The sequence below is a fragment of the Aythya ferina genome (genome assembly GCF_964211825.1).
Source record: "Aythya ferina genome assembly, chromosome: 3".
In the NCBI taxonomy this organism is placed as follows: domain Eukaryota; kingdom Metazoa; phylum Chordata; class Aves; order Anseriformes; family Anatidae; genus Aythya; species Aythya ferina.
Genome location: NC_140298.1, coordinates 6,596,629 through 6,623,366, shown reverse-complemented (window position 1 = coordinate 6,623,366; position 26,738 = coordinate 6,596,629). Strand labels below are relative to the sequence as shown.

The following is a 26,738-nucleotide window of genomic DNA, read 5'->3' as shown; positions in this document are numbered from 1 at the left end:
GCTTGACGCTGGCATGGGTCTTAGCAATTTCAAGGCTGAGCTGGCATGAGAAAAAAAATAAAAAAAAGCTGTGGAAATCTGAGAGCTTCTTTACAGGATCTTATGGTCCATAAAGTCCCACACTTGATGCTAACAGCAAGCTGCTAGTGCTGTGAAAACCCTCAGCTAGGCAGACTTCCCTCAGTTAGGATCAAGGTGACAAACTCTCTGCTTTTAAGGCCCTCTTGCTGGACAAGCTTGTCTCAGTTTTGTAGTCAACCTGTATTTCCAAGGGAAAGTTGCCCTTCCATCCAGGGCATACTGTATTTTCTCCTCATCTATGGAAAGGTTTCTTCAGCAGTAGAGCAGTAACAATAGATGCTTGAGACCACCATACCTAGCAATTGCTTTAGCTTCCAACCCAGCAAAACTCCTTAAAGCAGCCTAAGCTGGCTAATTACCTGCACATCACAGCTTACCCAGGCCATCACACACATCACCCCTAGCCTTGTACTTCCAATCATTGCCAGCTCAGAGGCACAGACTATGCCTGCAGCACCCATTTGCACATGATGCTCCTGGCTCCACCATCAGCAGTCCCTGTGGTGTTTGCAATCTGCATCACAGCCCTCATCATATCCCTCCCAGCTGTTTACCTGCCTGTGCTCAACACCAGCTCTGACATGGTGCAGCTGTGACTTTGGCTCAGACTGCTGGGAGAAGGGCTGTCTTTGTGTGGGAGGTGTGTTTAGACCCAGTCTGTTGCCTCTGGTCCTTGCCTGAGCTGTGTCTGGCCAGGTACCTCAGATCCAGACCTGCAGACTCATCTGAGACCTTTTCTTGTTCCTCACTTGTCCGCTGGTTAGCGTGTTGGAGCCGACTCTCACTGCTGTTGCCAGATCTGCTCATCTTGTGCAGGTACTGAAGAACAGTGCCCCTGCTGGGCCTTACCGTGCGCGGTTCTTGGGCTTGACATTCTTCATAAACTTGCCCTTGCTGCTCTCTGACAGCCCGAGCCAGACCCTTTGGTCTCCATCTCCCCTCTATCAGGCAGCAGTGCCTTCCCCAGCTGTTCCCTCCTGCATTGCCTGGGCTTGGCTCTGCAGCAAGTCATGCCCTGCAGCCAGCTCCCAGCCTCCTGCCTCTGCTCCAGGCCAGACTTTTTGCCTGGTGAGAGCCCATCCCTCTTGTGCCCAGCATCCCTCGTGGGCGTGTTGCACAGAGAAACCATAATTCTGTTTCTTTTCCCGATTTTGTAGCCAGAAAATCCCCAGTGAGCTGGAAGCTCATGCACTGGGGAGATGCTACAAGAGTTGTAGCTAAAACTGCTTTGTATCAACATGGGTAAAGATATTTAGTGAAGAATTGGCTATTTGTAAGATTAAGGAAAAAAAGATACGAGGCAACTTCACGTAACTATGCAGATAAGTCTTGATTGCATTATACTGCAGTGTTTCCTATGGGGTAGGATTTAAAAGAATTTAACTTAAAATGCCAAAATAGCGTTAGTCACCTCACTTACCCTGTACTAGTATGCTGATTCCAGTAAAACTAAAGACTTAACCCAAACTGAAGTAAAAGGGAAAGGAATTCACATGTTCTTGCAGAGTAATAAAACAAACGAGTGCTGCCATTCTTCTCAGCAAAAAGTTAGCAAGGACAGATGATGCTGCCACCAATCAATGCCAATAAAAGGGAAACCCAAGCACCCTAATTTGGAGCCATCTGCATGAAATTAAAAACACCACCCACGTTTCATGTTTTTCAGTATATTAGCATGCCCCAGTGAATGGGGAATTACCATAACATTAAATAGAATAAATGTGAGGAATTCTCTGTTCTTCCAAGGGTGGTGTTTAATGTACTTGTAATTTCTGATTTATTTTTTTCCTTATGGGAATTGAAGTAGTCTAAAAGATGTAACCCTACGCAAAGCCCTATACCTGTCAGGAACAACAACTGGTCTGAGAGGGGGAAAAGGCTCTCTGATAAAGGAAAGATCAGTCTAGAAAGTGTGTGACCACAGAAGAAACTAAAGAGCCTACTAAGGGTTTAGTAAGCTCCCTAGGATATAGACCCTTCCTTTCTGTTTTTTATTTTACTTTGGGCAGGCAGAAGGAATGGGAGAAGGCAGCTGTTGCTGGCTTCCAACAGCCCTGATGTTAGCTGAAACTTTTAGGTATTAATATAGCAATGATAATTGCTGTCATCTGTTGACCACTAAATTGAAGAAACCAAGCTGAGATGGGGAACAGAGTAATTAATTCATTAGTGAGCTTGCATGGGGGCTTTGTTAAAGAAGTTTGTTCTATGGCCTGTTGAGTCCCCCTCTAAGTTCAATTTATTTATTTATTTATTTATTTATTTATTAGTATGGTTAATAAAACACACAGGTGAAATGTAATCCTTTCATAGCTTATGCAGGTTATAACTAGCTATGAAAGGTAAGAATCTAAAATTTAATTCTGGCTCATTTAACCATGATAATTAGTTGTTCCTTTTAAAGCAATGCAATTGCTTTCTATTGTCATAAATTAGAATATATTATAAAGAGATAGTGTTCTTTCTTTCTTTCTTTCTTGGTGAGTTGGAAATGTGATGTCAAGAGAAGAAGCAGAGATTAACGTATTATAATCAAGATAAAGCACTCTTCCTCTGAAGCAATAGTAGTAATTGGTTGTGATGGTGTACTTTGCTCTTGGTTGGTGAAGCTTCCTTGACTAAGTCACACAGTAAGTGAAAGGCTTAGCAGGCAGTGTATTTAATAATTAGAAATATAAATTGCTAATAATAAATGTCAGAGGAACATATGGGGTTTTGTTTTAGACCGAGCAGTAATAACTTCAAGCATCTTTTCAGTGATTATGAAGCAGCCTTATTAAGGGAACTGCAGTACATTATTTTTCCTTCTGTGTGGTGTTTTTGTTTGCTTTTTTTCCTAGCTCTGGGTGTTTTATTGTCCTCCAGACAGGGTCATCTAGGTCTTCTTCCTGAGTGGTTACAGTTAATTCAGAACTTCACTATGTGTAGTTCAAATGATTCTTTTCCAAGTGCCTTGCCACATGCTTGTCAATACTAAATTTCTTCTGCCATCATGTTGTCCATTCCCTTTGCTTTGTTAGTTTAGAGATCATGTATCCTGAGCCTTTGAACAACTATCTGTAAATCACTGCAGCCTCCTCAGCTCCCTCTGGCAATTTACGCTAGTGGATGGCAGTCAGCGTAATGGCACAGCAGCCACTGATTTACAGGACACAATATCTTCTATTTTGCACCTTCCAATTGAATATAGATCTGAAAGTTGCTCAACCTTCAAAAAACCTTTTATGCCTTAGATGCGATGTTTCACGCAGAAATGAATTTCATTGACTCTGCAGATGCTCGCACCACCAATGTACATTGGTATTTGCTCGGGAATTTCCGTATTTCCTGACCCTTTGTCCATTGTGTCTGTCCCTTTTCCACTGTTTAGCAATGTGCTATATTATCATACCTGACACAGCAGAACAGATCAGTCAAAGGGTGGAACCAAAATACTAAAGGCAAATCCAGCCACATCACAAAGCATTCACATGCATGCTTTGTAGCATGTGATTTCCCCCCCCCCCCCCCCCACGTTGAGACAAAGATATTACTGTCCTGATAACCCTGAGTAACTATTTTAATGATTGTACAATCTTAATGAAGCAAGATAACTACCGTGACAAGTCTGAAGCATCATTTTGTGTATGTGGACCCCATCAAAGCTGTGAAGACTGTGCGACGCTTTAAAACCAGGAGTGAAATTTCTACTGTTCACAGCTCTTAGTTATTGTTGTACTTTATTTTAGAGTAACTGTTTTTAGAAAAATAATAACAAAAGGATTTTTATTACAGGTGGCATAACAAACAACAGCAATAATAAAGAAATGCTAGGTTTCCTTGACCTTGAGCAAAGGGCAAGAAGAGGGAAGAGCTGTGGCTACTACACTAAGATTTTTCAAGAACCCTGTCTTTGCTTTGCCTCTCCAGCACTGCTTGACAGTCTCTGCAAAGTGGCTACCTGTTAGAGTTGGAAGTATGTTTCCAGCACATTATACTGGTGATGTATTATAACTCCTTACTAAGTTGCTATGGGCATTCTTGCTAAGAAACTTGGAATAATTTTTACAATATTTCAAGCTTTCAGAGACTTTTAAACAAATAACTGGGGTAGTGAATACAAGAGTATTGTACCTCCCTGGAGATTATGAAAACAAAAGTAATCCAAATAAATCTTGGGGAGGGGTGGGGGAGCCAACCTGAGAAATGAATGCTGCTTCTATTGAACCTGCAGTCAGGCTGAAATCCCACCTGAAGAGCAGGAAAGGAAAGGCACAGCTTTCTGCTTTATTGCATTCGGCAAGAATAAATCAGCAGTGCTTAAAGTGACGCTGAGCATGTATGAGTGTGGCACGCTGCACTGGAAGAATTATAGAAGTCATGAATTCTTCCTTACTCTGTGTCAGGTTGAGGTTTTTTTTGTGTTTATTTTCTTTAGTTTCTTTATGAACAGTTTAAAGACTTTAAAATGAAGTCATTTATAATAAGTCATTGTTTTTGATTCCAGGAGAAAATCAAATTCCCTTAGCTACATTGATTCAATAACAAATAAATAGTTTTGAACTTTGTTACTAAATTATGAGTTATGTGGGTTGTATTGCTGATCAGCACATAAAATAGCACATAGCCTCTCTGAAAACTTTTTTTTTTTTTTTAATAAATTGTTCATGCTTGGACTCCAAAGATATTTTTTGTTAAATACTTACATGACAATTAAAAAAAAAAAAAAAAAAAAGGACCCTAAAATGGACCATAAAGCGTGCCTTGAATTGCTGTCTATCATCATTTTGTTATGTGTATATATTGCACACAGCTTTCTATGGGCACTATTTCCCATACCATGCAATGCTATTATACAACTGAAGATAACGCTGTTCTCTTCCACCAGTAAACTCTCAATCAAGTGCTGTGGGGTTTTTTTGTTTGTTTGTTTGTTTGTTTTTCATTGCTGGACCGATGGGCTGAGGTCAACTGCATGAAGTTCAACAAGGCCAAGTGCCGGGTCCTGCACCTGGGGCGCAATAACCCCAAGCAGAGCTACAGGCTGGGAGAGGAGTGGTTGGAGAGCTGCCAGGCAGAGAAGGACCTGGGAGTGATGGTGGATAGTCGGCTGAATATGAGCCAGCAGTGTGCTCAGGTGGCCAAGAAGGCCAACGGCATCCTGGCTTGTATCAGGAACAGTGTGACCAGCAGGGCTAGGGAGGTGATCGTCCCCCTGTACTCGGCTCTGGTGAGGCCGCACCTCGAGTACTGTGTTCAGTTTTGGGCCCCTCGCTACAAGAAGGACATGGAGGTGCTTGAGCGGGTGCAGAGAAGGGCGACGAAGCTGGTGAGGGGCCTGGAGAACAAGTCCTACGAGGAGCGGCTGAGGGAGCTGGGCTTGTTCAGCCTGGAGAAGAGGAGGCTCAGGGGCGACCTTATCGCTCTCTACAGGTACCTTAAAGGAGGCTGTAGTGAGGTGGGGGTTGGCCTGTTCTCCCACGTGCCTGGTGACAGGACGAGGGGGAATGGGCTTAAGTTGAGCCAGGGGAGTTTTAGGTTAGATGTTAGGAAGAACTTCTTCACTGAAAGGGTTGTGAGGCACTGGAACAGGCTGCCCAGGGAAGTGGTGGAGTCACCATCCCTGGAAGTCTTCAAAAGACGTTTAGATGTAGAGCTTAGGGATATGGTTTAGTGGGGACTGTTAGCGTTAGGTCAGAGGTTGGACTCGATGATCTTGAGGTCTCTTCCAACCTAGAAATTCTGTGATTCTGTGATTCTCTCCTCTGTTAATTCACTTTAGAATCTGGAACTAATGTGTTCACTTTCCCTGACAAGCAACTGAAGCAAGAGCTCTCCAATAGCCTTTTTTTTTTTTTTTTTTTTTTTTTTTTTTTTTTTTTTTTTTGTGGACCTGACCAAATACAGTTTAATTTGAACGCAACATCTCTTATGGATTATAACCTTCCGCAGTAACTTTTTGATATGCAGCCAGGTTAAACTCTGACGACTTGAAGTCATTTCTGGAAGGGACTGCATCATTGTTCGTTCATAGAAACGAAGGTATGCAGCCTGAAAATTATTCCAAAAATTCAAAGGCTGCAACCCCAATCTGTTCTCTTGTTTATTTATCCAGAGGTTCCACTACCACAGGGATTTTCAAAGTGCTTTCAAGAAATGAAATGTTCGGATAGTTGGGATATTGAAAAGGAAATCTAAAAAGAAATGTTAGCTACTGGATGCTTGTTAAGAGGGGATTTTTAAGGTGTTATTTCTCTTCGTTCTCCATAGAAGACACGAAAACAAGAGTTAAACGTGTTTATATTTCTTTATTAGAACACCATAAAGAGAGAATCTGGCTGAGGAAGCCCCAGTTTCTGTCAGCTTCACCCCGGGGCTGAAGCACCCCACAGGGCTGGCTCTGAGGGGCGTCAAGATGGCGGCGGCCGCCCGCGCCGCGCATGGGCCGCTGGGCGCAGCGCCGGCCCCGCCTGCGCGCGGCGGCGGCGGCCATTTCGGAGCTGAGGCGCTGAGGGGCTGTGGGGCCCTGCGTCGGAGACGCGTTGCAGAGGATGGATATCAGACCCAACCACACCATTTACATCAACAACATAAACGATAAGATCAAGAAGGAAGGTACCGCTGTGCTCGGGGGGCGCTGCGGTGGGAAGGTGCACGGGAAAGCCAGGCTGGGCTGAGCCCCCGGGACCCAGCTGCCGGCGGGGGGACCTGGGCTCCTCACAGCGTGCTTGAAAAACTGAATAAAAAATCCCTTAACCTTTAGCTGGCTCTGCATACACTGTATAGAGCCGTCCGGTTCTTAAAACCGTGTTTGAGTGCTGCTCAGGTGCCTCTGGGTGCTGCGGGGAATGGCCTGGAAGTGGAAGCAGCTCTGCTAATAAAGTTATGTGTCGAGGTGGTTCTGTGTAATGAAGTAAATGTTAAGGGCTTATTTGTAGCATTTTAGGTGCCCTATAAGCTAATAAGTGTCCATTATTAAATAGTTTGGTTATAGTTTTTAAACGCGATATTTCAAATGACCAATGAAGCCTGCAAATCCCATTTTTAAGTACATTTTTTAAGGTATTTAAAGATAAAAATTTCGATAAGAAAACAAAAAAACGCTGATGAAGCAAGCTGCATTCTTGTATTTTCTATGCATCTGTTGCTTTTGGAAGGTATCATCCTTCACAGGTTGCTTTAATTGGCTTCCTGTTGATTTTGATTTTTTTTTCTTTATATAGAGCTGTGGCTGGTCAAGAGCAGCCAGAAGAAGTGATGCTGGGCTGGTATTGGCAGGTCTCAACAGCAATAACCAGGAGGCAGTGCTCTTATGTAGCTGAAATGTTTCAAGCGTAGGACTTGTCACTTAGAATAATTATGCCATACAGAGGATATATTTAGCTTAATTGGAGAAGATTAAAGTTTAATTTGACATGTCAGGTGACTTTAAATAATAAAAATAAACCCGTGGCAACTGCAAGTTACAGTGTGATCATATGAAAATGCATTCATATATAGAATATGAAAAATATTTGATGCACTTGAAAGGATTGATTAAACAGTTAGAAACTAAATGTCCAAATTTGTTTAGCCTTTGATTAGCTCTTTGCAGTATTCTTAAGTCATACCTCTTTACTGTTCCATGTGATGGTATTGATTTGCTAATTGGTCTTCGATAGCTGTAATACATCATACTGGAGTGTGTATGTTTGTGTATATATATGTGTGTGTATATATACGTATACTCAAGAATGTGTATTTGTATCCTCCTGTAATTTTTGCTGTCTTAAAAAGTTAAAATGGATGGAGGTACAGTTTCTTTGCTAGGTGAATGCTTGCGATGTGAAACCAAGAATTGCACGCCAACTTGTAAAAACCAGGCAAATCAACTTACGCTTGTGCAGCAGTCTGACTAAGCTTATGTAACTTATTACTGTGAGATCAAGGTGGCAGAAATGACCCTAAAGGACAGCAAACTCTCTAGAAGCAGACATTTATATGTAACTGGTTATAATATATATATTTTTTTTTTAACACGTCAACAGAGCTGAAGAGGTCCTTGTATGCATTATTCTCACAGTTTGGTCATGTGGTTGACATTGTGGCTTTGAAGACTATGAAGATGAGAGGACAAGCTTTTGTTATATTTAAAGAACTTGGATCATCTACCAATGCTCTGAGACAACTACAAGGCTTTCCGTTTTATGGGAAACCAATGGTGAGTTTTGTTCTTTTTACATAACAAAAATTTATTGTGGTATGATGCAGTGTTTGGGTATTTGCACCTTAAGAATTAGCTGTCACATGTAATTGTGCTGTTATTCAGTGATGACCTCTCTCAATTAATAGATATATTTATGCAAACTTGAGGAGAGATTGGAGAGATGGTACTTAAAGTACAGTGAGGCTGAACTTAGCATTTAGGTATCTTAAATGATGGCATTATGTTTTTCTATGGTAGGTTGAAGTTTTCAAGATCGGAAATGCTTCCAGCTTACACATCATGTCTTCTGCTGAACGGATAAAATTCCTGTAGTAATGTTCTTGAAGTTAGGTGCTTTCTGTTGAAATGATCATTATTGATTACTTAAGTTGTTCACAGTTAGATTATGATGCTTCCATTTTGAGGCAGCAGTGAGTAGGGTGAAGATCTCTAGTTTTACTTTCCAGAAATTGGCAGGTGTGGTCAGTAATATCTTTTTTTGAAATTGTTGACTAGTTTTGCTTGTGCATACATCAGATTAGCAAGCCAAATGACCAAATTTCGGTATCGCTTCCGCGATGCAAAAGCACTACTACTCAAGAAAAGCTGATTTAATAGTGTACTTGATTACAGGCAGAATGGCACAACAGTTGGCACGTTTCTGTTGTTGCCTGCTTGGATAACTGTGCATCTCTGATAACATGCAAATGGCTCACTTGACTTCAGTGCTAGCTGGATATATTTGTACTGGCTTTTAGCTCGTGGCTTTGAGTGTTAAGGAGTGCACAGGCTGTTGTGTTGCTGAGCCGCAAGCTTGTTTCATTGACGCTTTCAGATTATCTAACAAATTCTTTAATGAGGAATTGTGCAAGCTTAATTCTGTCATTTGCCCTTAAAGATCTTTGTGCTCTGTAAAACTTAATAAGAAATAAACTAATAAATAAATTAAGGCATCGTAAGCTTTTGGGCATACTTTCCTCTTTAAATAATGACTGCAGCACGCATACTACATCTGGCAACATATAAAAGCTTAAAAAAATCTTTGCCTTGTGTAATTCTGTATTGAGGTAGTTCCAATAAGTGATAAGATTGTAAATGTGTGCACACGTGTGTACACATTGACATATATAATGTTATGTCAGCTGTAAATTTCTAACTGAATCCGTTTAACTCCGTGAATTTGTGCGTTGGGAAGCCTCTGTCAGAAAAATAATGCAGTTGTGGTGCTGACAAAATTGGTGCAGTTCAGGTTGAATTAAGGCAAGTACTTCACTTTTTTTATTTGAGTTTTACTGAACTCATTTTTTCTGCAGAGATCTGAGAAACTACTGTGGAGTCTTAATGCCTAACACCCCCCTTCCTGCCCCTGAATGCTTTAAACCCCTCATTTTTTTAAATAGCATCTGGTGGCAGTTTTGTTAACTGACGTTATATAGCTTTGTACAGCTGTTACCTTGATAGACATTAAAAAGGTGCCATTAGCTGATTAGAGTTCCGATTCCAATGAGTGAGGTAAAATTAGTAATTTCTTCTCATGAGTGGTCCATCTGAGTTCCTAAAAAGTTCTCTAGTTGTGATCAGAATTAATTATGAGGATTGCGTACTCTGTAAGCATACCTACAACTTGCAACAGTATTTTTAATACAAGAAGTTTCTATAAAAATACCATGTCAGTAGTGCGCAAGTAGAACACTGTCAACAAAGTTGCTACAAGATTTTTGGTATAATAAACAACAATGTATTTTTTCTTTTAAAAAGCGTATTCAGTATGCAAAAACAGACTCTGATATCATCTCTAAAATGCGTGGCACTTTTGCTGATAAAGAAAAAAGGAAGGAAAAGAAGAAGGCCAAATCTCTGGAGCAGTCAGCAAACGCAGCAAATAAAAAGGTTATCCAGGTAAGCTGTTCTTGTTTTAAAAAACAAGGGGGAGCAGGCTATTCAGGTTTTTCTTCTGAAGACTAATTATTGTCTTTTAGTATTTCTCAGTTCTTTGAATTGTTGTCTGTTGATACCTACTGCTCTCTATCACTCACTAGAACACAGGAGAGAGAGCGATTACTTAGTCCTTGCTGCTTTTTTATAATTTCTTTCTCATTCCTGTTCTTGGATGAAAAAGATAAAGGGCAAAGGTACAATAAACCAAAGTAGAAACAAACATTTTTTTATTTTTAAAAACAACTAACGAGAGGTGGCTTTAATGTTGGCTTTAGTATTATCTTCAAATGCTCAACCAGCTCTTCCCTTCAATGTTTAAACGCTTATTTGCACTACAGACACTGAAGAATGGCAAAGGGGTAAAAGGGAATAAGATTACCCATTTACAGTTAGATGGGAAGGAGTTGGCTTGGAATATATCTCCGCTAAGGGTTGTCCTGGCATAAACTAATAACGTTTAGTCACTTATATCCTCAAGTTTAGTAGAAAACACCAAGGTGCAGGGTTTGAATATTCTGTTACCCCACTACTGTTCCTGCTAAGACACAATTAAGGAGAGATCAGAGCGATCATAGAAAACAACTTTTTCCAAGTAGAACATTAAATTTTCTCACAATTTATTCAAAATCAATGGTTATATACAAACCTTTTAGGAAGAACTAGTTGCCTCTGTTGATAACGGTAATAGCTTTAAGCTATCCTTTGTAAACTGCTGTCATCAGTGGAACATCTGGTTTTATTTTTCTACTAGATGTGTCCTGTCTAGGCCTTCATTTTCAGAACAACTTCCTGTCTTATAGAACTGAATTTTATGATGTGGAGAAGTAGTGATTCTGCTGACATAGCCATTAATTAGATGTTTTTTTCTTTTGTTGTCTGGTTTTGGGGTTCAGTGAAATGCACATGTTGTTGTTTCCCTACAGCAGGTATTTCATAAACAACGAATGTTCCTTGGATTATGGTTTAATCAATCAAAATATTAAACAAACACACCAACCTTAACATACTGCTGGAGTTTTACAGAAACATGGTGATGTGTGTTTATATATTTCTAACCAAATATCTTTTAAAAACTATTTTGTACTTATTTACTAGGGAGCAACACAAAATTCAGCCAGTGCCCCTGGGACTTCACCACAGAATCAGCAGGTAACGCTTGTTTTTGTGACCAAAACCGTTAAAGATTCTGAAGCTTAAAAGCTAACAGGGTTTCTAATCAATATGTTTTAATAGAACACTCTCTAGTAAAACCAGTGTTTTGTGTGGTTTTCAGTTGCTCAAAGAAACTCAGTAGTTCAGTTCTACTGTAGATGAACAGAATATTTATTGTGGCCTCCAACTGCTCTACCAGAGAGGGAGCTGTGGAGGGCTTGAGTTCATCACTTCCCCCACAGGTATCTTGGATGGCCTGAATAATCTAAAATGGCCTACGGGTAGTCGTCAGGCACCTTCTTTGGTGGAGTACTGCAGCATCAACTGTTGAGCTGTCAAGTTTAAATAAGGTGTCTAAGAAAATATATTAATGTGATTTTTTTTATATATTTTTTTTTGTGGAAGCAAGAGACCCTCTACATTTTTATCACTGTGAGATAGACAGTTTGAAAAAACAAATGGGGATTTGCCTGCATATTGCATGAAGGTATCCTAAAGCCCAACTAGCAGTATTCTGAGTAAAAACTGAGAATGCACGAGTCTTAGTTCGAATAATAATGCAGATAGATTGCAGAGGAGTGGACAGCTACGGATAATCTGCTGAGCATTGTTCTTCTGTTGCAGGTGCCTGATAACCCACCGAACTATATCCTTTTCCTTAATAACCTACCCGAGGAAACGAACGAGATGATGCTGTCCATGTTATTCAATCAGTAAGTTTTCAGTTCTTTGAATCCCTCTGTTACCTTTATGCTGTCTCAGTTGGCAAGTTGATTTTTTAGAAATAAGAGGTTTTGAAAGTATTTCAGTTTTCTGTGTTACTGCCAAGATTACAGATGTCAGGTCTGATGTCTTGGTGCAGAAACCAAGTGCAATTTTCTTTTTTCTTTTGAGTTGCTTTTGATTGTGTAAGTTATCTATTATCAGTCTGCACTGGATTTGAGTTAGTGATCAATATGAAAGACTTTACAATATCAGGAACGGTTTCAAAACTGGCTTTAGTTGCTTCTGCATGTGTGCGAGACTGATTGAATTACTTCCACAGAATGATCCTTAGGTCCATAGTTATGGGGACTGGACATACAAAAAATTCTTCAGTTGAATCTTTTATTAGTAATAATTGTTATACTAGTAGATGCGTATGATAAGGTCCTACGGCTACTGAAGAGATATAAATTACCAAACCAGGAAATAATATCTGACTCTTTCAATTTCTTTTAAAGGTTCCCTGGATTTAAAGAAGTACGATTAGTGCCTGGGCGCCACGACATTGCATTTGTGGAGTTTGAAAATGAATGTCAAGCAGGAGCTGCTCGAGATGCCCTCCAAGGATTCAAGATCACTCCGTCTCATGCCATGAAAATCACTTATGCTAAGAAATAATTAGGCACTCTTTAAAAGACTTCTTTGGATTGATTTTTTTATCATGACGATACTTTGATCAGCCAGCATGTTTGCTGTTCTATGCAGAAAAGATAAGACTGTTGTGTAAAATGGCCACAGCTGTTGGGCCAGTTGCAGGACTTCCATGGATCTGTTGAATAGTAAACTTTTGTGCTAAAATGCCATTTTTTATAAAATAAATATAGTTGATGCTGTTTTCAAACGATGTTTTTCCTTGAATTTGTCTTTCCTTGAATCTGTTAGGCGTGCAGGGCCAATTAATTATATTGGTTTAACTACTTTTAAGGTGGTCTTCGTTTCTCAGAAGTGAATGCTGGAAAAATAGCTGTCTCTTCAGAGCAAAAAGCATGAGCAGGTATACTAAGTGTCAGCATATTCAGAATGCAACACTCGGTTTTCAGTACTTTTATCTTAAGCCTTAAGGCAAGGCATTAAGGCATTATCATTGTCTTAAGACAAAATTACTCTCACAGAAAAGCAACAGATTATTGTTGGAGTCTTTTTCTTTTTTTTTCTCCAGGTACTGGTAGACATTGATTAAACTTCGATAGCATTGTTCAACTTCTTTGGTTTTGTCTCTGCAATGATGGCTGGTAATAGAAGCAAGTGTATAGAGGGCCCATAAAAGCTTATTTTTCCAGTCCTCCATTATTTACCAGCAGTTTTAATAAATGGTTTAGGAAAAGCTTTCTTGCTCTATACAAAGACATTGCTGATATGTTTGACAGTCTGACAGATGGGTTTTTCAAAATGCGTGTCCTAATGTGTGTGGTTTGCTGAGGTCTTTTCCATTTGTTTAAAACAGTTAAGGGGCTTGTTGGACATGAAATACACTACATGCAGAGAATTAATCAGATGCAGTACTGGGAGCTGTAACTATTATAAATACTTGCATGGAAAAAAATTGCTTCAAGAGCTGGAGTGCTTTGTTGAGGTGAAGGAGGACCTAGGAAGATATTTTAGGCTAAGAGAATAATGAAATTTAATTAAAAGTATTATCATATTTCTGGTGGAACAGTAAGTTTTGCATGGTGATGTCTAGAAGCATTTCTATCAGACCTTTGGAGATCCATGTTTGAGAGGAAGGGGTGATGTGTTTGTGCTGGTCATGTTGCACCATTCCTCAGTTCTTAAGTTCTTTCTCTGTGAGGCCTCTAACTACCCTTTCAAAAATGTAATGGGACAGAATCAGCACGACTTTCTTCAGAAGTAGTTCAGGCAAGTATTAGAGTACCTGATGTGAAGACCAGAAACTACAAGGAAGAATGTTCAGATTAGCATAGCAGCTACACTGCAAGTATTGAGGCTTTTTTGTTTCCAGAATAAGTAGGTCAACTGGAAAAAGAGGGAGTGTGCTGGTGGCTGTAGCTCTCCTTGTTACCATGGCTTGATGCGGTCCCTACCTGTGTTGTGTGGGCTTAGTTGTAGCTGCAGAACATTGTTTTTCTTAGTTTGTTCTGAGAAGATTGAGATTTCACTTCAGACTGTTCTGTGGACGAAGAGCTGTGCTTTTTATTGCTTTTTATGAAACCGTGCAGAGCTCCGTATTTTGGCACGTCGGCACAATTTCTGAGCAAGTGCTGTTTCTGGGCATCTGAAACTGCTACATGAAACTTTTTTTGCACAAGATCTGCAAAACGAACAAATTGATCTTTTTCTCAGATCACACTGCAAGATGATGCTCTTTCCAGGAGTCCTGATTAATGTCATCAATCATGATTAATTTCCATGTATGCATTTTTCATTCTTTTTAGTAGATTCACAAATTTAGAGCACTTGCAAGTGAATTTTGTTTGTGCACCTGTAAAGAGTAAGAGTGATTATGTTCTGTCATTAACCTCGGGTTTTATCCTCTGCAGTTGCAATTTTGTAGGTATTAATGATGCTGTTCTTGCTTTCCAATATTTCATTTATGTGAGACTCCTTTGCATACTGCCACACTCTACCTTGATTCAATTAGAAGGGTTTGTGTGGAGCTGTCTGAAAAAAAAAAAAAAAAAAAAGAGAAGAAGAACAAAAGTGAAGATGTATGGGAGGTTGGAGGAAGGAGTAATGGAGTAATGGGCTGGAAGGCTAGAGGAGGATGTTGTTAAGTCAGCTGTAATATAAGGGTGATGTTAGAAATAGCAAGATGCTCGTTCTTTAAAAAATAGTGTGTTTTTTCAATGACAGTCGTCTGAAAGATGGTACAGCTGGTAGCTCTTCAGGCCTTCTTGTGAATCACAGAGCACTGATGGGCTGGAGTGCCATTTGGGGAATTCACACACTTGCTTTTGGTCACTTCTAAGGACTGATCCAAACTAGCTCTTTGTAGCGTGACAGCTGTGATGTGAGCAGCTTACAGTGTAGTAACTCAGGTTTCTCTTTGTGTGTGTGTGCATATATTTTAATTATAATACTCCTATTTTTCTCCTTACATATATGTTACGATGAGATCTTGGTAACTTAGATCAATTCTGGATGTCCTTTAAGGCATAACGAGCACCTCTTAAGTCAGTGGCATAGTATGTTTTTAGGGTCCTGCATCTGCAAATCTCAACTGAGTTCAGCTATGTAAATAGAAGTGAGATGGCCACTACCCTGGCACAACCTGAGTACTTTGCTCTCCTCCTGCATCTTCCCATGGAAAATAAATCTTGCCTATACAACTATGCAACGCTTGAATTTTAGACCACCAATTTAAATGGCTGACTTGCCAAGCCTTATTACTGGGTTACATTTGCATCTATGTTTTAGGGTCCTCATAGGGCCTGTCTGTGGGCTGTAACGGGGAAATTTCTGCCGTGGTGGGTTTATGGTGCAGGGAAGACGGTTTGTCAGTGAGTGTGCTTGAGAATAAAGGACTGAAGGATTTGAAAGGATGTGATTTCCTTTCCCACTTATAACAGTCCGACTTAATTTTTCATTCTCAGACAACTTTTGCTTGAGGTAAGATTAAGCCTATGGATGACTACCGGAAGGCTGAAGAATGTGTAAGTAATACAGTTGCTCACTGAAATGCTGACCCAGAATGTGTTTGGGAAGGGATTCTGTTTTGTAAGTGGAACCTGAGTCTTTCCTCCTGCCTGCAGCTCCTCCTGTAGCAGTGGAATGTCCCCTCGATCCCTTCCCATTGGCCAGGGATGTTTGTCCAGATGTTTGCTTCTTCCATAAAAGATACGGATCGCTTGACCCGGTCCGCATTTGGGAGGTGCTGCGGCAAAGGAAAAAATGACACAGCGTGTTTATTTGGTTATCTTGCTTCTGTGTCTCAGATTAATGTATCCCCTTGTCACTGGAATTTTTATGGATAAACTTGCCAGCAAGAAGCTGTGTGCTGATGATGACTGTGTCTGTAAGTAATCCTGCTTTAACTGAAATTATGAGAGAATATATTCTGAAAAACAATTGCGGAGCTTGGATGGAGTTTGACAGAAAACTGCTCTGCTTATTTAGCTCATTTCTAGGTTGGTTTGTCAATTGAAAGCAATGTGGGAGGATTGATAGAGAACATCACATCCCATTTTACTGCAAACAAAATTTGTAAGGGACCTTTTTCACTTGAGTGAAAGGTAAGTGTAAAGAGAAGGACTGTGATTCCCATCCCGACGAAATACACATTCTTAAGCTGTTCATTTGCTTACTGGAGATGGAAAAATAAGCAGGACAAATTCTTGGCAGACAATAATTTCAGAATAACCTACTTTTGTCTGTAGAAGTGGTTTTACATGTGTGCATCCACAGGCATCATATAGTTATATTTCTCTTTATAAAAGTATGTCCTTAAATTCATCCAGCTCATTCTTGATCTTTTTTTTTTTTTTTTTCTAGACACCATTTCCCTTGTCAGAGCAGAAGAGGATTATAATGCTCCAGACTGCAGATTCATTAATATTAAAAAAGGGCAGTTGATTTATGTTTACTCAAAACTAGTGAAGGAAAAAGAATCTGGAGAATTCTGGGCTGGAAGTGTAAGACGAGATTCTTGTGTCTATGAGCAAACCAGAAGTAGATTAACGTGTACTTTTGTCAAGAAATGGATGCTAGTGTGGGTTTTGATGTAACAATTTAGTTTTCAAAGTGGGTGTTAAAACTGAAGAAACTGATTGAGGAGTCTTGAGGGCTTTTTTTTTTTTTTTTCTTTTGTAATGTTATCTTCAATAACTGTACAAGAATTAGGTGTTGAACCTTAATGGAATGTCTCAACAGTTCTTTTCTGTGGGTGCTTGCTGAAACTATGGATGAGAAAAACTTCTATCACAGCTGCTCATAAAACTCTTAAATTTAAGGAAAGAAAAGATAAATATCACCTGTATTTGTATATTAAAAAAAAATATCCAGATAAACTATAGCTGGTATTACTTTGCTCCGAAAATGCATGCCTATGTTGGAAATTAATTGTTCATTTCATGTGCTGGTTAATTGGAGAACTAAGATATCCAGAGTAAGAAACGCTATTAGTAACTGCTTCTGACTAAATTATGAACTAGCTTAAACCAGATGAGGATAGTTGTAAGGTACCTAATTATACATCTCCTTGCTTCAAGGTTTATGGAGAGCAGTATGAAGACCATATGGGGACAGTTGGTTATTTCCCTAGCAGTTTAGTCTCAGAACAACATGTCTATCAAGAAGCAAATAAGACAGTTCCTACAACGGTAAGGAATTTGCAGAAGCCCAGCTGGCTGCATAATTATACTTGGCTGTGTAATGCTAATTTGCTGTAAAAACAAATCATAATTGTGGCAGTTGATTGTAGCATATCACAGATGCTTAGGGATGCAATCTTTGGGCCTTTATACAGGCAAATAGCCTCAATAAAATCCTAACATAAGCTCTCATATTGTAGACATTGCAAATGCTGCGTTGCGGCCTTGATACTATTAGAGTTCCTATTGATTCGAATGGTACAGCTTCAAGGCCACATCAGCCTGTTACCTGAGCTTCTTGCAATGTGTTGCAAATGTTTTTCTTCTTTGGAATCTGGACATTGTGCTGCATATTTTATTAACGCGTCCAACCCCATTTTCTATTAATTGTGCGCTTTGATTGCCATTTTTATAGAAAACTTTAATTTTACCCTCCTGAACATCTCCCACTTCAGTGAGAGGAGGTCCCTGGCAAACAACTGTATGTGAAAACTCACTTTTCCACTCTTCATTCAGAAAGATGTATTTTTTAGTTCTTGTTTTCCATAGTAAAAATGGGTTAAAATGTTGGACGCAACTTAAAGAATAAAACTTTGTGTTCAGAGTACGGTATGTGTATGAGAAGAGTATGCTTGCTGTCTGATAGCAAAAGTTCTTAGTACATTTTAAAAAAAGTTGAATTGCAAAGCCATGGAAAACATGTCTTTACGTAGGCTGCACTTCTGAAAGAATGGTTCTCCCTGATCATACAGTAGTATGTTGTATAGCAGACAGTTCTTAATTTTACTGAAGGTCTGAAACACATCTCACAGAAGAGTGGAAGAGGAGGGTCCTTTCTCACAGGCTGATGTGGTCTGGCTTACAAGTAACGTTACTGGTAACCTATGTCTGTGCTTAAAACAAATTGAACGGTAGGTTTCCAATAACTACCTTCAGTAATATTGAATATTTAGTTACATTCTATTTTGAAGTGTACAGCAAAATACAATGATTAGTGAGTCAGTCTTGAAATCACATATGGAGTCTTTAATCCTAGCTCCGGATTACTAGGTGGGTTTCATTAACACAGGAAATAAGCAAAATGAAGAACTTAGTTTCACGTTAATAGTCGCTAGGATTTGCATTATTAATGTCAGACAACTTTCATATGAGCAAATGAAAATCTTGAAGTAAGTGATTGCTTTTCTTGACACTGTATTAGAATATTCTGAATTTGGCCCAGAAGCATAGTAGCAATTAGTCACAGAACATGAAAGAATGACTAAAATATGTTTCTAAGCTCTTTACTCAACAATATGACAGCCAGTCTGCTGAACGGCAAGCTGAATTGGAAGCAGAGGCAGGTTAAAGTGATGTCTCAGCCTGCAGGCTGGCTGAGGGTCCAGAATGGGACATTGCCAGGCTGCAATGCAGAACTTTAACTGGCAAGTAGAAGTTCTGCATCCAGCCCTCCTGCAGAACTAAGGACACTGAGCTTCACACTCATTTCATTCTCATTTCACATTCTTGCTATACAGGAACTTTGTGACAAAAACTTGTTGTAGCAGTTCTTTTCCTTGTTCCTCTGTTCTTGCTTGTATGTTGCAAACATGAACTTAAGAGTCTGACTGCAGGATTACCTTTAAAACTGTCTACAGCACATCTTGACCAATCTGTATGGGCAGCACTGCTTCTCCTTTAAAGGTTACTGTCTTATACAAGAGCTACTATTGCACAGCTCTTATATGCCTCTAATGCCACCAGTCTCCTATTTGCAAGTCAGTAGCCAGTCTTGTGCTTGCAGCTCTGTAACCCTTCAGTTACAGAGCTCTTGGCAGTAATTCAATGTTAAGCTGTTGGCAGTATTTTCCCTTGCTTTCCTGGTCTTGGACCTGTGAAGCCCAGGGCTGTTGCTACCATGGGTTCTCTCAGGAAGTGGTGACCAGTGGTATGAGAACCACCTTCTCCAGTCACTCTTTTTCCTACCCCTTTACTGCATTGTTTCATTTGCACTGGGGCACCCGATGATGCCCAAAGCTTAATGATCAATCAGCATGCACCTGCCTGATAACAGCACTGAGTAAGCCACTCAATAGTCAGCTTGATGCGTGGGGAGGAAAGGAGATCAAAGGGGGACGTGCTCCTCTCCACTGCAGCAGGAAAGAGGACATTAGCATGGGGGTCTTCATGTCATTGTCCCTCCTTTCAATTTTTTTTCCCCAAAAAGTAACTTCTCACAACTGGAGTCAATGTATGCCATCATCTACAGACCCTCCTAATAAATTCTTGGGCTTGTGAACTTCCGTCAGCATCCTTTTTGCAGTGTTAGGTAATCCATGCCTATCGGTGGCTGTTTCAAGTGATAAGTCTTGGAAGATGTTTTTCTCAGTGCTGCTACTTCTGAATTGCACTGAACACAACAGATTCAATACAATAGAACGTGTACTACAAAGTGGTCTTGGATTGCCTTTCTTCCCTCAATCACTTAAAATTGGCCATTTGCTAGCTAAGATGAAAGTACTTTTATTACCAGTAAGCATCTGCTCTGAAACAGCTCCGTGTCTTCTGCTTCCAGGGGACAGGTACATGTGATAGGTTGGTCTAATGTCTATGTTGCTTGGTTTCAGCAGCATGAGGTGACACTTCTCTACAGTAGAATCAAGATGAGATCTACGTGGCTATGTAAAATGCTCGCAGAAAGCTAGATTAAAGCAATATGCTGCGAAAATGTATCGCTTGCTGGAAGTTTTCAAGCAAAAAAAAAGGCATTTATTTTCTTAGTGGGATTTCTCTGGAGGAAGTGTAACAGCCTCAGTCTGTTTAAGGCGTTCTTTTCATGTGTGATTAGGAACAGTTTAAGGATAAGGGGTTACATACAACTCTTAATAAATCCAAATATGGATGTGGGAATACAAAACAAAAAGATAAAGGATTTGCTTGAAATAAGAAAGAACATGGCATTGCCTAATTCACTTTAAAGATTTATGGCAGGAACAAATCATCCCAACTACATAAAAGGAGTTGAAAGAAAAAAAGACTTTTTTTCTCTGGAATTGTGAAGTTAATTTATAGAGAACATACTTTGAGTATATTACAGTGTATTCAGTGTTTGCATCTACTTATCTACCTTTGGGGGATGATAAAAGGATGTTAATCCTTCAGTAATCTCAAAAGATCTTTCCTTTTAACTCTTTTTCAGGACATTGATTTCTTCTGCGAATAGTGCTGAAGATGGCTACGTAATCTCTAGGGTGCTACAAGAAAAGCTGACAAAGAAACATGGACCCTCTCACTGAACATACATATTTTTAATCGATGTTTATAAGATAAGTAGTGTTTCAAATGCAAAAGTTGATTTAAAGGGAGTTATTTGGGGTAGGAGGAAAGGCCTCATAACAGGACTTTATTCTTTAGATTATTTTTTTTTTTATCTGCATATTCTTTGCTTGTTAATAAACCTAGCCTTTGAATTATTGTATGTCTGAGTGGCATAAATATGCTATATATAAAATGGGATGTGCTATCTTCACAGAATCAGAGTTTCAAGATCATCGAGTCCAACCTCTGACCTAACACTAACAGTCCCCACTAAACCATATCCCTAAGCTCTACATCTAAACGTCTTTTGAAGACTTCCAGGGATGGTGACTCCACCACTTCCCTGGGCAGCCTGTTCCAGTGCCTCACAACCCTTTCAGTGAAGAAGTTCTTCCTAACATCTAACCTAAAACTCCCCTGGCTCAACTTAAGCCCATTCCCCCTCGTCCTGTCACCAGGCACGTGGGAGAACAGGCCAACCCCCACCTCGCTACAGCCTCCCTTGAGGTACCTATAAAGAGCGATAAGGTCGCCCCTGAGCCTCCTCTTCTCCAGGCTGAACAAGCCCAGCTCCCTCAGCTGCTCCTCGTAGGACTTGTTCTCCAGGCCCCTCACCAGCTTCGTTGCCCTTCTCTGCACCCGCTCGAGCACCTCGATGTCCTTCTTGTAGCGAGGGGCCCAAAACTGAACACAGTACTCGAGGTGCGGCCTCACCAGAGCCGAGAACAGGGGGACAATCACCTCCCTAGCCCTGCTGGTCACACTGTTTCTTATGCAAGCCAGGATGCTGTTGGCCTTCTTGGCCACCTGAGCACACTGCTGGCTCATATTCAGCCAACTATCCACCATCACTCCCAGGTCCTTCTCTGCCTGGCAGCTCTCCAACCACTCATCTCTCAGCCTGTAGCTCTGCTGGGGGTTATTGCACCCCAGGTGCAGGACCCAGCACTTGGCATCTTGACCTGCATTTTGCTGACACAGCCTCATACTATGTATTAAATAAATGTTAAAAATACGTTCTCTTGTTGAGCCGTCTGTTAATCATTTTTTGTTACAAGCACTATCCTCTGCTGGAGGAACTGATAGAAACTAAAGGTGGGCTTTACTGCGTCTGGGACAGTGTCAGCAGTGTGTCACCAGGCGCATGAGGGGAGAGAGGTGAGGGGTAATGCCCAACATGGCACCGGGCCCGCGCCTCGCCCCGCCTGCCACAAGGCCGTGGTGCCAGGCAGGAGACTCTGTGGGGACGAGGCGGCCGTGTGAGGAGGCGCTGGGGCTCAGATTTCCAAACAAGGTGTTTGTATGCATTTGTTTTAGACAGGCTTAATGCATCCTACCCTGGGTACATGCTAGAAGCCACGAGAACATGAAGAGTACACAGCACCAGGTGTTTGCGAACAAGCAAAACATGAAATTGCACATGAACAAAAATGGTGAGGTGATGTTTAGCAACTGTTATTGGAAAATACAAGTTTTTCCTCATGTCATCTCAGATAGTCCCTTAGAGTTGTTAACATATGCAGTTCTGCATAGATATATACAAGACGGTTGTGTAAGCTTTATATACGTTTCTCCACAAAGGCACTGTAATCCCCATTTACAGTGCAGGAGCTCCAGGCCATAACTGGGCTCTACATGGTACAAGATGAGACCAGTGTTTATAACCCTAGACATTGCACGTAATCCTTAACCCACATCCTTGTAAAGAAAAGCTTGCAGACAACTGCTTTCAGCTCCTGATAACTCCACAATCAGCTTATGGATGCTTCAGGACAACAACACAACAACTAAGGAAGAGAATTCTTTCTGTACAGGATACATACAACAGGGAGTAGGTACACATTACATATATTTCCCTTTTTGAGCTTGCACAAAGGACAACATTTGGAGTATCAGTGAAAAACAACCTGCAATGCTTTTTTTCTTTTTTTCTTTTTTTCTTTTCCTATTATGGCGAGTCTGAGGCCTTAGTAGGAGAACATGGATGGTGACTCATTGGCTATTTCTTTCTTTTTACCTTTTCCCTGTCAGTCTTTAGAGACACTGTTCTGTGGTCATCTCTTCTGTGCACACACACACACACACACACACACACAAACCAAAAAAAAAACTCAGTAGGCTTTCAGTAGGCATCAAAGTCTGTCTTAGCTACTTGAAAACCTAATTCAGAGCAAAGACAGCTAAGGGTTCACTTTGTGTGGTATTCCTAAAGCACCTAGCTGTGAAGCAGCTTTGTACTGATGAAGCTACTTGTCTACTGAGTTCATTCTCTAATGTGCAACTGTTGGATGGTTTCCAATTTAATGAAGCTTTATAGCACCTTTTGTCTGCACAATGTCATAGGTATTTGTTTTATACGTCCACTTTGTGTAAAACTGTCATCTCACAAGCATTGGTGACCTATGCTACAGTCTGAACTCTGGTATGATAGACTAGATAAATTTATAGCTTCATCATGTAACTTATTGGCTGGATCCTTTTTTAAGTTGTCCGAGGGAGAATTGTGACTTCATTCACTAGTCACCAGGGATGTGGTACAACAAATGCAGCAATTCCTGATCTTTATGGCCATTGCTGCTCTGGGGGCAATCTCTTCACTATATAAATGCTGCACAGAGAAAGTGTGTTGGGTAGATTTGCTTTGCAAGAGATGGTGTCTCTGCTCAGAAGGGTGGAGATGTTGCAGTCTGACATACTCATCTCTCTCAAGAGAAGATGTGTCCCCACTGTTGTTCATTTACTTAAATCATCGCGTGGCTCTATTTTCAGTATGACATTTTTCATTATTTTATTGCAAATTTCACAAAGTTTGCTTAATTTAAAATTCCCACTGTTGAGACCTGATTATTGCTCGAGAATCTCTCTTGTTTTTAAAGCAAAGTCTGAGTTTCTGCCCGGCACAAAGGAGTGGAAGTGTGACAACCATAATCTTAACAGCACTGGCACGAAAAGTAAACAAAATGATCCCAGACTTGTACAATGAGATCCGGGGAAGGAAGAAATGACAAGGGAGCATAGGATGTCTGCAGAAAACTTTTGAGTACTTGCAGTTGGCAGCACTATTAATGTAAACCTGACAGCTGAAGATCGATAGTTTTGACACTGAACACAGATCTGCTTTCTGCATTTCACATTCCTAGGTGAAGCTCGTTTCACAACAACACAGCTTGCCATTCAGACCCCTAAGTGTTCATGCTGTAGCGTACCTGGCTGAAATAAACAGGAACCGACTTTCAGGAGAAGGAGAGGAGAATCAATATTATGCTAGCAGGCAGCGGAGGATGCTTTTGATTTTCTAGCTTTTCTTTTTCCCCTACAGTGATTATTCCCCTTGCAGTTTCCTTATGGAAACCCCAGCAATTTCTCCACTATTGTTTTAGTAAAATGTACAAAATATCTTACATGCGGTGTGTGGTAGCCGTATAACAAGACCTTATAGTCTATTTTCATTCGTTTTATCCCAGCATAGGGGAAATACGCTCACAGCTTGTTCTGTGTGTTAAGTTTTGTGCTTAAACAAGACTGTGGAGGACTCTTGATGTGGCCTTAAACCACCCTGTTTAACTTGTGATCTCGTGGTATCTATTTGGGTGGCGATCCAGAAATGCTGTGTATTTCTCAGCAGGGCTGGTTTTGAAGAAGCGTAACGCCCCTCAGTCATTACGTGAAGTAAAAAGCCTGTTGTAATTAAGAAAGCCTCCCCGCTGCGATGGGGCTTGAGCCTTGTCTGCCGGTGGGAGCAGCGTTGTTGAGTGAGCGCAGGCTGACATCTAGCGGCTCGCCTGGCCAAGCATCGCCGAGCACATCCCTGCCGCCGAGGGCCCCCAGGGCTCTCCTGAAAACCTCCAATAATTAATCTTATGAAAATTATTTTCCTTATCTAAAACTCCCCAACCCCCCACCCCAATGGAATTTCTGTCCATTGTCCCTTTTCCCCCACGGAGCACCTCAATAAAGAACCCAAATCCATCCTCTTAATAAACCCCTTGTAGTTGTTGGGGGCTGTTTCTATGTCCCCCTGAAGCAGTTTCATCCCGGGAAGAGCAAGCCCAGCTCCCCCAGCCTCCGCAATCATGTTGGTGGCCCCGTGCCACCCCACCGGCTCTCCGCAGAACATGCTCAAATGACAGCAGCAGGCCAGGTTTCTGGTTTGGCTTGCTGGTAACAATAAGGATGACTGAGGTTATGAAGGATTTAAACAAACTTATCTAATCCTTACTCCCGATGGCACTAACGTTTTACACCGGAGATTTTCTCCTAATTATATACACTGCTTTAATCATCTTATTATCTATTCTGCAAATGATAAACATGCCTCGGGGCTTATGAAAGATGGCAAGTTCACTGAGGGCTTTCCTGCAATGTGTTTTTTCCACAGAAAATGCGTTCCTGCAACCGCAATTTTGTCATGCCAATGCACTCTGGCAACGCTAGCACTGTGTGTTCCCGAAGTGCAGCTGGTCCTGTGGCAGACAGTGTGCGAGGCGCCTGTGCCACAGCGTGGTGGTGCTACCAGCATGTTGGCCGACTCAGCGCAACAACCTTCAGCGACAGAAAGCAGCAGGCATCACAGACAGTGTGTGCCAAGTCCCTTTCTGCTCATGGGTTGCAGCATGAGGGCTTTGGAGGAGGGCAAAACTACATCCCCAGCTGTCCTGGTATAGCCTAATGAAGGGCTCGCTGCTGCCCTGGCTGGGATCAAAGGGTGACTAGCAGCAGCAGCTGTGAAAATCACCAGCCTGGAGGGAGCAGAGGAAGGCAGGGGCTATGAATATAGGCTGAGAGGGGGGGCTCAGGCTGACAGGTAATGTGAATGCAGGAGTAAGAGAAGATGAGAAGCGATGTTCTCACTTGAAATGGGGTTGCTTATGTTCTGCTTCACCTGTGCTGTTTTTTTGTGAGAAGTCTTTCTGATGTGAGTTTGAATCTTTTATGACCGCGAGGTTTCGGAGCCCCTGTTACAGAGTATTACAAAAAGTAGTACAGAGTAGTACAAAAAGGACTTTTGTGCTGGGCTTGGCTGTGAAGTGAGACTGTGGGTGCTGCTAGGCTGTATCTCCATCAGCAAGTAGCATGACCCAAAGCATAGTGAGAAGTGTAACTGGCCCTAAAGTCACAAAATCAGAGAGTTGTAGGGGTTGGAAGGGACCTCCAGAGATCATTGGGTTCAACTGCTCTGCCAAAGCAGCTTCCCTAGAGCAGGCTGCACAGATAGGCATCCAGATGGGTCTTGAATATCTCCAGAGAAGGAAACTCCACAACCTCTCTGGGCAAATTCATGATTCTTGTTCTATACTGATGTGTGGGTTTTGTCTGGTCTGCTCCTGTAGCCACACATCCCTGGCGAGGGAACATGTGAGATGCATTCCTGGGGTTAAACCTCTCATTGCAACTTGTTCTTGAAGAACACAGTAAATGTGTGGTGAGGCTGTTCTGCACCGTGCCTTAAGAGGAAATGGAGGAGAGGTTTTGCTGGAAAGGCAACTTTCTGCTTCAAACCAAAATGCCAGTGTGGATGTGCCAAAAGGTGGTAGAGGAATGGCTTAAAAATACTTGAGGTGTCAGAGCTGGTGGAGGTAGCTTCTTCATGAGGAACTTTATACTTCAAGTGAAACAACAGGTGAGAATTGCACCTGCTCTAGGGTATGTGTGACAGAGAAAACTAAGGAAAAGAGTAACTGGAGAATATTGCCAGTCTTTGGGCCTGAGCTGATTCTGAAAAATTGTGCTTGCTATTACACTATTCCTGATTTAGACTGGAAGGCTCCTAGTTGTTGTTTTTGTTTTTTTTTTGAGGGTGGAGGGGTGGCGAAGGAGGGATGATTTATCTGTAGCCACATGTCTGCAGGGTTTTCTTCCTTTACAGCCTCCCACTCTTGCTTTGTTGTCTAGAACCAGTGTGATATGGCTTTGTCCCCAGCCCTCAAAGGTGACTGATGAACTTATGGAACTAAATGGCTTTTGGGTTTAGAAATAGCAGATTTTTTTAGGAGTGGGTGGAAAAAAATGGCTTTGGAATGAATAGTATTATGTCAGTACAAATCACAAGGAACCAGTGTGAAGCTGATTGCTTT

The 26,738-nt window shown here is 41.1% G+C and overlaps 2 protein-coding genes across 3 annotated transcripts; both read left to right on the top strand.

The window, feature by feature from the left end:
- The first annotated feature begins 6,502 nt into the window (after positions 1–6,502).
- On the top strand, positions 6,503–12,941 carry SNRPB2 (small nuclear ribonucleoprotein polypeptide B2). 2 transcript variants are annotated; one of them, XM_084515513.1, is made up of 6 exons: positions 6,503–6,675; positions 8,088–8,260; positions 10,004–10,144; positions 11,279–11,332; positions 11,960–12,048; positions 12,559–12,941. In XM_084515513.1, exons 1-6 carry the CDS (start codon positions 6,612–6,614, stop codon positions 12,716–12,718), a joined length of 681 nt encoding a protein of 226 aa, XP_084371639.1. In that variant the 5' UTR covers positions 6,503–6,611; the 3' UTR covers positions 12,719–12,941. The 2 variants fall into 2 exon arrangements, with proteins under 2 accessions (XP_084371639.1, XP_084371640.1); XM_084515514.1 differs by lacking the exon at positions 6,503–6,675 and adding an exon at positions 7,287–7,338.
- A 2,923-nt stretch (positions 12,942–15,864) lies between these two features.
- On the top strand, positions 15,865–20,730 carry OTOR (otoraplin). The gene is made up of 4 exons (XM_084515434.1): positions 15,865–16,073; positions 16,550–16,689; positions 17,266–17,376; positions 20,546–20,730. The coding sequence occupies exons 1-4, from the start codon at positions 15,950–15,952 to the stop codon at positions 20,567–20,569; spliced, it is 399 nt and encodes a 132-aa protein (XP_084371560.1). The 5' UTR covers positions 15,865–15,949; the 3' UTR covers positions 20,570–20,730.
- Positions 20,731–26,738: the final 6,008 nt, after the last annotated feature.

Bases quoted from the DNA above. Each gene is read 5' to 3' on its own strand.
- SNRPB2 (XM_084515513.1), top strand. From the start codon at position 6,612: ATGGATATCAGACCCAACCACACCATTTACATCAACAACATAAACGAT. The intron at 8,261-10,003 runs GTGAGTTTTGTT...TCTTTTAAAAAG, and splicing joins CGTTTTATGGGAAACCAATG to CGTATTCAGTATGCAAAAAC. The intron at 10,145-11,278 runs GTAAGCTGTTCT...CTTATTTACTAG, and splicing joins CAAATAAAAAGGTTATCCAG to GGAGCAACACAAAATTCAGC.
- OTOR (XM_084515434.1), top strand. From the start codon at position 15,950: ATGACACAGCGTGTTTATTTGGTTATCTTGCTTCTGTGTCTCAGATTA. The intron at 16,690-17,265 runs GTAAGACGAGAT...CCTTGCTTCAAG, and splicing joins GAGAATTCTGGGCTGGAAGT to GTTTATGGAGAGCAGTATGA. The intron at 17,377-20,545 runs GTAAGGAATTTG...ACTCTTTTTCAG, and splicing joins ATAAGACAGTTCCTACAACG to GACATTGATTTCTTCTGCGA.